Source organism: Rutidosis leptorrhynchoides, chromosome 3 (genome assembly GCF_046630445.1).
Source record: "Rutidosis leptorrhynchoides isolate AG116_Rl617_1_P2 chromosome 3, CSIRO_AGI_Rlap_v1, whole genome shotgun sequence".
Classification (NCBI taxonomy): Eukaryota; Viridiplantae; Streptophyta; class Magnoliopsida; order Asterales; family Asteraceae; genus Rutidosis; species Rutidosis leptorrhynchoides.
The window spans coordinates 548,376,908-548,388,451 of record NC_092335.1 but is presented as its reverse complement, the minus strand read 5'-3'; the positions used below and the strand labels follow the sequence as shown (position 1 = coordinate 548,388,451).

At 30.5% G+C, this 11,544-nt stretch overlaps 1 protein-coding gene across 1 annotated transcript; it reads left to right on the top strand.

Annotated features, from left to right (window-relative positions):
- Positions 1–504: 504 nt before the first annotated feature.
- LOC139902016 (probable serine/threonine-protein kinase PBL28) lies at positions 505–2,282 on the top strand. The gene is made up of 3 exons (XM_071884673.1): positions 505–1,565; positions 1,691–1,815; positions 1,931–2,282. Exons 1-3 carry the CDS (start codon positions 507–509, stop codon positions 2,280–2,282), a joined length of 1,536 nt encoding a protein of 511 aa, XP_071740774.1. The 5' UTR covers positions 505–506.
- Positions 2,283–11,544: the final 9,262 nt, after the last annotated feature.

The window sequence follows — 11,544 nt, the reverse complement described above, 5'->3', positions numbered from 1 at the left end:
AACAGAATTGAAAGGGGGATCTTGTTCAATCTTCACTCACAACATTTTGTCGTGCTGAGATTCCACGCTAGTTTTCTTCCAATTATCATTATGAATTCAATTAAATGATGATCATATCTCACCTAACACTGGTTGACACACTTGGAGGATTGACTTTTGCATCCGGCCACTCTGGCATCTCATATTCTCATCACATTCTGCACGTGGTGTGCCTTTGTTTATTAAAATGCCATCCATTTCTTTTTTTGTTTATGCAAGAAATAAAATTAAAATATACTAATCAAATATGTGGGCTACATTTACATTTACATACCAATTAACCCACTAACGTATAGCTGGCTAGTTACCCCAGAAATGATAAATGCAAAGGATTCTCTATACGACTGCAACCAATTCAAGAGTGCTTGTTTGGTAAGGTAGATCTTGAGTCAGCTTTGCTCTGATCTTGCAATTAAGTACCACTCTTGATTTTGATTTTATCATTACCGTTTGATCCAAGATATATAATGGATGCATTCATGAAGAAATTCAAAAATCTCAAAATTCGATGGGAAGAGATAACATCAGCCACTAACAACTTTGACCATAACAACTTTGTTGGAGGCGGTGGATTCGGGAGGGTGTACATGGGAGCTCTTGCTCGCTTTAATGACCGCAACATGGTTGCATTTAAATGTCTCGATCGTAAACATGGGCAAGGAGACGCAGAGTTCTTGAAAGAGATCACGTTTCTTTCTCGTTACAAACATGCAAATATCATCTGTCTTCTCGGATATTGCATTCAAGGGAAGGAGATGATCCTAGTCTACGAGTACGCGTCTCGTGGAAGCCTTGACCGCCATTTAGCTTCTACGGGTCTCAATTGGACGCAACGTCTGAAGATATGCGTTGCCGCTGCGAAGGGACTAAACTACCTACATGATCCAAGGGATACAAGCCAAAGACTTATCCATTGTGATATCAAGAGTGCGAATATCCTTTTAGATGATAAGTGGAATGCTAAAGTTGCTGACTTCGGGTTGTCAAAAATTGCTCCCGTCAATCAGGAAAACTCAATGCTATTGACCAACGCGTTGGGTACTCTCGGGTACTGTGATCCTCTGTTTTTGGAGACGTACTCACTAACCAAAGAGTCCGATATTTATTCTTTTGGTGTTGTCTTATTTGAAGTCTTATGTGGTAAATTATGCTCGCAAAAAAGCAACGATGGTCAGTTTCGTTATTTAGTACTAATGTGGAAAAAGAGGTATGAAGAAAATAAGCTAGATGAGATCATTTTTACAGATCTCAAACATAACATGTGCCCAACTTCTTTGAAAATATTCTCAGATATCGCTTTTCAATGTCTGAAACGATCTCGTATTGAACGGCCAACGATATATCTTGTTTTGTTATACCTTGAGAAGGCACTAAAATATCAGGAAAACTTTGAGTTTCCGCTTCGATTTAAGGAGGTAAAGGGGTATGAAGATATACTCAACTTTGCAACACCTCCTCTCACCTACTCATCCTTAGAAGAACTGAAAGCTTGCCTAGAGGGATTTTTTGTTAACGGTGGCACAACGGTAATTACCTAGTTATATAATATTGTATTTCAGCTTCACATTATTTTGCATTTAACGTATTAGATCTCTTGAACAATCAAAATACATAACAGCTTAACTCATTCTAATAAATGTATTATATGCAGTGGATTACAATGAAGGACATTGACGACGAAAATCCCATTAAATTAGTGTCCAGCAAAGAATGTGTATATGATGAATATAACTTTATCAATTATAATGATCGATATTCTGATGAATATAATTCAAGGTGAATTTTCCTACTTTTTTTTTTTTTTTTTTTTTATCTCTCCCGTTTCTTCCTAGCTAGGTTTCTAGACTTTTTACTCTGTAAGTTATACCCTTGTGATTGCTTCGTTATGCAGATTTAAATCAGGTACCTATAATACACATGGTGGAACCTTCAGTGTAGTTATCTCTACCCAATTTTTGTCAACATATATTACATACACAGTAAACCTTGTCTTCAAATGCCCTCAAATTCTCAAAGAGAACTTGAAACAACAATACATATCGATCATATACGAAATGAACGGAGGGGGGAAACAAATATCGATTGTACATATTGGAGAAAAGAGAGAAGATGAATGGTTGGTGGCCAGGTTGGATGACTTTACTATCTACGATCAAAGCTGTACTGTAGACTTTGAGAGACATGAATATAGTTTACAAATTGAAGGCATCGAGCTCAAACCCTTACCCATGGCGTCCATCTGAATGGGGGCAAATTGGTAATAATTAGTAGTAGTTAATGGCCTCTGCTTTTTATTTATACTATTTTATATCTATAGTGAGTATTACTTAAAAAAAAAAAAAGTAGTTAATCCAAGGCATTGTAATGAACTCAGCCCCATAAAAGGAATATAATATGTAGCTATAAAAACGTACTAATTCAGACTTAATTAATTTATTGATTAATTGGCATGCAGTGGTTTCATCTAAATGATAACAGACAAAACACTGCGAGTTAATTTCCATTAAAGAAGCTTTGATTCGAGATGATGAAGTAGTGACATATTATTATTTTCATGAGTATAATTCAAGGTGACTTACACTCCTACGCACCCCTTATGCTGTTTGCTGGAGGGACTCGTTATTCAGGGCATTGACTTTAGACCCATACTATGACCGGGCAATTGGCGAATTGCTTGTAAAGGCGATAGTACTCGATTAATTGTTTGTGTAGAACCACTATTATGTTGCTGATTACAAGCTTAAGCTTGAATGTGTTTGGTTTAGGTATTCATTTTACTTGTCTCAGAAAGAAGTTCGGTTTCTTAAAATAGTAAAATAAAGATACTATATGAAAGATGCCATCATTATTCAATGTTCACATGCTTTAATTTAGTCACAAAAATTATTAATCACACTTGCTAATTACACAAAACATACAAGTTCTCTATAATACACATTTGGTCTAAAATTTGCAAAAGGTGTGGATCGACATGGACATGCAAATCCCATGTTTCCTATAGAAACTTACCAAACTCACATCGTAAGAGTCATATGCTTGCGAAATACCTTCGCTGGATATCCCTATATGACGGAAACAAGACTAATCCTATTGTAGAAAGACGTGCAAATTCTTGACACAAACAGGGCTTGCACCCGCGCCCACATTTGCAAAGAACTTCCACATAGCGGACCCCTTTGTACTTCAAAGGCAACAGGTATCAGTCGCAAAATAAGTGCTACAAAATCTAGTTACTCGCAAGAATATAGTTTCATTTATGTTACTATGGGTTAGGAGGTTTAGAGGCCACATTTGTATCAACTTATGAGCCCAGCAATGACATAAGAACGTCTTAAGGGGCAACTCTCTCTTCGGAGTAAGGGGAAGCGCCTACACATATCAAGTTTCACTAATCTATCTATAGTATCTATTAAATTCCTAATTTGATGATTTCATAAAAAAACAATTTTCAAGCTTAAAAATAATTTAAAAATAAAAAGAAAATTTCTAAAACATCCATGATGATGTCATTAAAGTAACTAATTATATTTAATAAAAATTAAAACATGTTAAACAAATGTACAATTCTATAGTATCTATTAAATTCCTAACTTGATGATGTCATAAAAAAATAATTTCCAAGCTTAAAAATAAGTCAAAAATAAAAAGAAAATTTCTAAAACATCCATAATGATGTCATTAAAGTAACTAATTATATTTAATAAAAATTAAAACATGTTAAACAAATGTACAATATGAGAAACATTATGTACAACCTTATGCTAATGACTATATGTATAATATTTGAAGCATTATGTACAATCTTTAAAACAAATTGTAAAATCTTTTACAAAACACCACATGAACACATATACAAACTTTGAAGCATATTGTATAACTTTCATTAAATAATTTCATTTTAATTTTTAAAGAAATTACAAGTCATTTGTTATTAGTAATAATTTTTATAAAAAAAATATAAATATTTAATTCTTAAGCAAACTTTATTATTTATTACTATTATTATTATAAATAAATTTTTTTATTAAAAATATAAATATTGTATTCTTAAGTAAATATAGGTTCGTTTTACGGGATTAATTATGTTACATATGTATGTTAAGGTAGTTCATTTATTTTGTCCAAGTTAAGTACATCAATATGTTTTAATTAATTTTTAACTATTTCGGATGCATATGTTCCATACAAAATATTTGTGGTACGTTTTCGTTGTAATTATTGGCTATATGTATTTTATAAATTTCAGTATTTTGGTTATTTTTCTCAATGGTTTAATCTAACGACCCGTCCTAATCCATCTGAACGAATACATTACATTTGGTTACATCGCGAGGTACTTGACCTCTATATGATACATTTTACAAACATTGCATTCGTTTTTAAAAGACAAACTTTCTTTACATTGAAAGTTGATGGCATGCATACCATTTTATAATATATCCAACTATAATTGACTTAGTAATAATCTTGATGAACTCAACGACTCGAATGCAACGTTTTTTGAAATATGTCATGAATGACTCCAAGTAATATCTCTAAAATGAGCAAATGCACAGCGAAAGATTTCTTTCATACCTGAGAATAAACATGCTTTCAAGTGTCAGCCAAAATGTTGGTGAGTTCATTAGTTTATCATAAATAATCATTTTCATTATTTTAATAGACCACAAGATTTTCATTTCCATTTTTCATAAATATATACATCTCATATCAGGCATTTCGCAAACTGCATAGAGATAAAAATCATTCATATAGTAAACGCTTGATAACCGAACTAACAGGATGCATATAGAATATCCCCATCATTCCGGGACTCTCATCGGACATGATAATCGAAGTACTAAAGCATTCGTAACCCAAATGGGACGTGTCAAGGTCCATAGATCTATCTTTAGGATTCGCGTCAATTATGGGTCATTTCCCTAATTCTTAGGCTACCAAGCTAAAAAGGAGCATATTCGATTCGATAATCCAACCATAGAATGTAGTTTTAAGTACTTGTGTCTATTTCGTCAAACATTTATAAAATCAGCGCATGTATTCTCAGTCCCAAAAATATATATTGCAAAAGCATTTAAAAAGGGAGTAATGAAACTCATGATACAATATTTTGTAGTAAAAATATTCACACGACGGGACTGAACAATTTCAGAGTTGGCCTCAAATTCACGAACCTATATCAATAATATATCAAATAATATTATGATTCTATAATAGAAATAAAACAATATTAATTATATAATATTTTTACTTATTTAAATTCGTTATATATATTATTTCAAATATTATATAACATATTTATATTATATATTTTAAATAATTAATTAATATTTATTATCAAATTATTATGATAGAAATAGAAATGATGTGTAGATTTTTCGTCTTTATTTGAGTTTTGTTTATGAAATATAAAAGAAACAGCATGAAAACTTCACTGGAGTATTCTAGCTTATAACCAAAATATAACATAATTTCAGTTTAGTCCCTATACTTGATAGCATATTCAAACCAGCCACCTTTATTTTTCAGCCTTTTCAAATCAACCCCCTCTTCATATAATATAAATTATATATTATTATTATTATTATTATTATTATTATTATTATTATTATTATTATTATTATTATTATTATTATTATTATTATTATTATTATTATACAGAATAATACATAAATATAAAATATAATCACAACAACAATAATATCCAATCACGCATATGCGAAGTATGTGAAGGTGAGGTAATCTCTCCTCTATCTTTGAACAAGAGAAGTCATTTCACCACTCAGAGTAGAATACTCCAAGAGTGGAGAAAGTTTTTCCTCTCCAATTTAATTGATTTAAAAGTCAAAACGTTTTTTTTAAAGGATTATATTCGTATTCATATTCATATATTTCTTTAAAGAATTTAATTAATTATAATAGTAATCTTAGCGAAAGAAAGAAAAAAAAAAGGAAAAAAAAAAATTTCAACCTCTAATTATAATATAGTGAACATCAAACCACAAGATGTTTATGATTAAATTAATTTCTTAAGCATAACCTTATGGCTAAGTTGACATGATATTGGCGATCAACTAAGTGAAGTAATGATAACTAAGTTGTAGTAACTTCGCCTTAACGATTTTGAATTTATTCATTAGAAATATTTCGATTGAAAAAAAAATAAAAACTTCAGAGTATACTACTTTAAGATATAAGAAATTATGGACTAGTACTATATAAATTAAATTCTATCAAGTGATTTAATTAAATATTAAATATTATTGAATTATATATTATATATAGTACTGTAATAAAATTAAACCACATCACGTGGTTACTTGTCTCACCATTCACTTTTCATAATCTTATCTTGTTTTGTAGCAGGATTAGTTATTTAAATTCCATATTATAAATTTATAAGTGGGCTAATTTCAAATATTTTAGTAATTAAAACTATCAAATTAAGGATTCAAATAACTTATGGGGTTCTATTATTATTTTTAGTGGTGTCCTATACAGAAAAAAATAAAAAAAATTGTAATAAATTTCGAAAAACTAGTGGTATTACTGCACCCCATAGGCTTATACCTACACTCGCCATTGATCATGTCCTTCTCAATAAACAAGTTCAAGGTTTGTAATAAAGAAATTGAAACTTCATCAATACTTTTCACATCGACATTTTCCTATCATATTTTCTGTAGTTTCAATTATTTAGAGAAAATACAAAGAGTAAAAAAAAAAAAATATTAAAAATAAAATAAAAATAAATAAAAATAAAAGTTGTAATTCAAAAGTCCGTCGACATCATTTTGCGTTGGACTAGAAAGAAACGTAGGGTCGTTACGCATCCATTATTTTACTTGAATACTAATAAATAAATAAAAAAAACACACTAAAAATTAATATTAATATTAATTAATTAATATATGATATAATTATAAAAATAAAAATAAATACTTATAGTATAATCTTGAAACTCAACAAGATCAGTGTAATATTATGTAAGCGAGATTTTAGTTCATTTACCAATTTTTTTTTTTTTATATGATAAAGCTACTTTCAAAGGAATCTTTTGAGAAAATATCTAGTTATATATATATATATATATATATATATATATATATATATATATATATATATATATATATATATATATATATATATATATATATATAAAGTAATGGAAATCTAAGTTTTAATAATTTATACCTTTAAGGAGAGGATGAGTAATGGGTTTGGGTTGTAGGGTGGTAATGGTGGTAATCGATGGTGATTGTTGGTGGTGCTCGTTCGAATCAAAACAGAAACCCGGGTGCAGCAACAGTAGCTTCAAGTTGATTCTTTACGGGAAAAAATAGAAAATGAGTGGGTTTTCGGGTGGTGAAGGAAAGGTGTCGGGTGGCGGTTGATAACTCCTATTGGTTAATGGTGGTTGTGTTGTGTTGGTGTTGTCGTGAACCAAAACAAGCCAGAGATATAGACCCGTAGTGGGTTTAGATTTGAGATAATAGAATATGTATGTGTATGTATATTATGTTTACAAGTTAAAAGAAAAATAGTACTCCTAGAACACAAAAACCGTAGAATGCAAAAAAAAAAAAAAAAAAAAAAAGGAAAAAAAAAAGTCTCCAATAATAATAGTGGAGTGTTTGTCGAGTAGGATAGAGTTGTTTTTGGGTGATGTCCATGATGCCAATTGATTAGCAACAAGTGGGAAAATGGGTTGTTTGATTCAAATGATATGGTGTATGAGTGATAAGATTACATATATATAAAGTTAACATAGTATACTGTAGCAACAATATAATATTATCTTCCACATGTTAGAATTTAAAAACAGTCACAATTTTGAAACATTCTGCCAACACTATTACACTCAAATTTTCACTATTCGTCCTCTGTTGCTAATCAGTGGCGGATAAAAGTCTTCAGAAAAATTTCAAATTTTTAGATTAACTATATTTATTTATTTTGTTCATTATGGTATAAAATTCAATAATTAACTATTAAATAAAAATTACATTAATTATCCACTCCCAATCCCAAGTAAAATATAAAAAGTTTTAAAATTTAACAACTAGGTCCTAAATACATTTTTAGTAAGCATAAAGTTTATAGAACTCATTTTCGAATCACCGTTTAATTTAAAATTATATAAGTTTGAAGTTAACTTACTTAATATCAATCGGAATATCAAATGAGTATTACAATCATTTAGTATTTATTTTTAAAATATTTTATTTATATATATATATATATATATATATATATATATATATATATATATATATTTTAAATAATAATTATTATAATATCCTATTTTTATTTTATTTTACATAATTAAATTTTTAATAGCAATAACATATAATATTTTCAATTACCATTTATATATATATATATATATATATATATATATATATATATATATATATATATATATATATATACACACACACATATCTATTTACAATTAATTGTTCGTAAATCGTCGAAACTGGTCGAAGATAATTGAATATATTAAACATTTAAAAGCAATTTTCGAGACTCAACATTACAAACTTTGCTTATCGTGTCGAAATCATATTAAGATTAAAGTTTAAATTTGGTCGAAAATTTTCGGGTCGTCACAGTATCTACCCGTTAAAGAAATTTCGTCCCGAAATTTGAGTGAGGTGGTCATGGCTAACAATACAATTATTTTTCATGAGGAATATGAGTTGATAAATAGAGTTTTATTATCATCGAGTAATATGGATAAAACAATTCGATTATTCGAAGAGTACGAATGAAGCTATCACAAAAGATTGAAATAGAAAAAGTAAAGATTCGTCTTAACTTTTGACGGAGCCAGGATTGAATTCCGGAATTCAAGGGATTTAAAAGAAAATCTTGAAAATCTATAAGATCTGATTCTTCAAGATTTAAGAAAATTAAGGTCTCTTTAATTAAATGCGATGATCTGTCCCGATTACTACGTCTGATATTTCTATTATAAATTTACCTTTTTCGTTCCATCAGTTTTCACCACTTCTATACTCAATTCCTAAGTTCAAAAGATTGTGAAAATGCTTAATCCAGTTCTGATTCTTGTTCTTATCCTCACTATCGCAATAATCATTCTCCTTTTCCATTTACCACCGGAGGAATCTGTTTTCTTCTACTTCGCCCTTGGGGTTATAATGTTTTTAATTCTCTCGTGTCTTTATGTTGCGATAAACATTGATATACACGGTTTGTAATTTTATGTGTTGTTATCGGGCTTTATATTCCCCCTTATATTTTGGAGTTTCATACTTTTGTTTTCTCTTTCTGACTTTAAGTCAAGCGAATAATGGTCCAGAATTCGTAGATATAGAGTTTCGAATGATTATAATGTTCTAAGCAGGAAGGAACGTGATAGCACGAGTTGATTTTCAAATTTATCAACATCACGGAAGATAGAAACACCAAGAATACATTTTCTTGATATGTTCAGAAGTTAAGTAGAATTAAAGAGTTATGTAACATGGCACATGATGACGTTATGATCTGTGAATCATCATGTTCCAATAGAACTTCCAGCATGACTTACTGTAATATAATCACGTTGGCCAAGTGTCATTATATTATACTAACACATGCTTCAATTCCCAACACTTCTCCACAATTCATTCATAATTTATACTTAGATTTTACAGAAGTTTCCAATATAATGGAATACAGATAGCACGAAGAGGTATATAATTTCGGACGAGAATATTTATGAAAATATCTTCAGAAATATCGAAAATATTTATGATGATATTTTGAAATTTTTAAGTTCGAAGGTTGATGAAGAAAAATTTTTCGCAATATTTTAACATGACTTCTAAGCAAGGTATTCTCTAAAGATTTCATCGGATCCAGAATTACCTGAATTCTTTTAATATAGGGTTTGGTCCTTGTATTTTTCCTTGGTTTCCTTCATGGTTAGCTCAATCCGTTTTTCAGTACCAAATTTTCTATCGAGCGTTCCTAACACTCCTTTCTTTATCATCAAACTTTTGGCCGTTTAGACCATCTACCATTTTTCTGTTTCCTCTGCATTTAATGCTACGATATCTGAATCATTGGTTATCAATCCGAGGTGATTTCAGGAGAATTGTGTTTTTAGATGATTAAACGCTGATGGTAATATGGTGGAATATGCAAGGTTCCCCATTAACAATAAAAGAGCATGCATATATATCAAAGTTATAATAAGGTTATTTCGAACGAAAAGCCGAAACTATCTTGCTGGAGCTGTGACAAACTTTGCTACTTTGAAAGGAATTATCAAGTTATTTTGGGTAATAATAACACTAAAGAATTAGCACAACTACGTGTTAAACGTTTACTCAGTTTACGAGAGTTTTTCATATGCATAACTATATGTATCAATCTTTTCTTCCGAAGATGAAGTGTTGTGATGCCCCGTACAAAACCATCGTGTACGAATCATCAACAACAGGATCATTACAAGGTTAAGTACTATATGATGTAATAAAAGAAGTTGCATTCACGATAAAAATGTGACGTCATAACCGACGTCAATTGTTTTACACCAACAGTATGCTTCTACGAATAGCAAGCATGAATAAATGTATGTGACCCTTAGGTCGTTACAAAACATAGTTTCAAATGTATTAAAGTTTGAATGCAAGATAAACAGTTCATGCGGTGATAACATTAGAGCAGCGGGTGTCTACGGCAAGACTAGCACGACAGCGGAAGCAAATACCCTTAAGCACCTGAGAAAAACATGCTTAAAAACGTCAACACAAAGGTTGGTGAGCTATAGTTTAAGTATAACAGTATGTAAGGTAGGCCACGAGATTTCGGTGCTACAAAGAGCGTTTCAAAACAGTATGATAAAGTATATGTTAACCGTGGGCACTTGGTAACTAACTTAACGTTTATACCCCCTGAAAGTACACTTGAAAAGTGCGTATGTCTACGAAGTATTAAACACTCGTTAAATGCTAGCGCTACTAGCCCGAGTGGGGATGTCAAACCCTATGGATCCATATCTAAGATTCGCGTTCACCGGTTCAAAAACTAATGACTAAACGTTACCGAGCTAAAGGGAATGTTTCTGCCGTTATATAACCCACACATATATAAAGTTTAAGTACTCGTGCCTAGTATGTAAAACATAAAATCCGCATGTATTCTCAGTTCCCAAAATAAGTTAAAGTAAAAAGGGAATGCTATAACTCACAATGATAAAGTAGCGGTAAAGTATGACTCGAAAAGTAAGCAAGTAATGAAGGTTGTCCAAACGGGTCCTCAACCTAAGTCAAATAGTACTAAATCAGTAAATCGTCCGAATAGGTTTAAAAGTATGTAAATAAGGTCTTAAAGGTCATAATAATTCATCATTAAACAAAAGGTGTAAAGTAAGTTTCGTTCATGAAAGAGTTTAAAACAAACGCTGAGTTCGGTCAATCACCACGGCCTCTACACCTACTGAAATAAGGTGAGACCAGTGGCCATGGCTCCGTATATGAGTCCTTTAGTTGT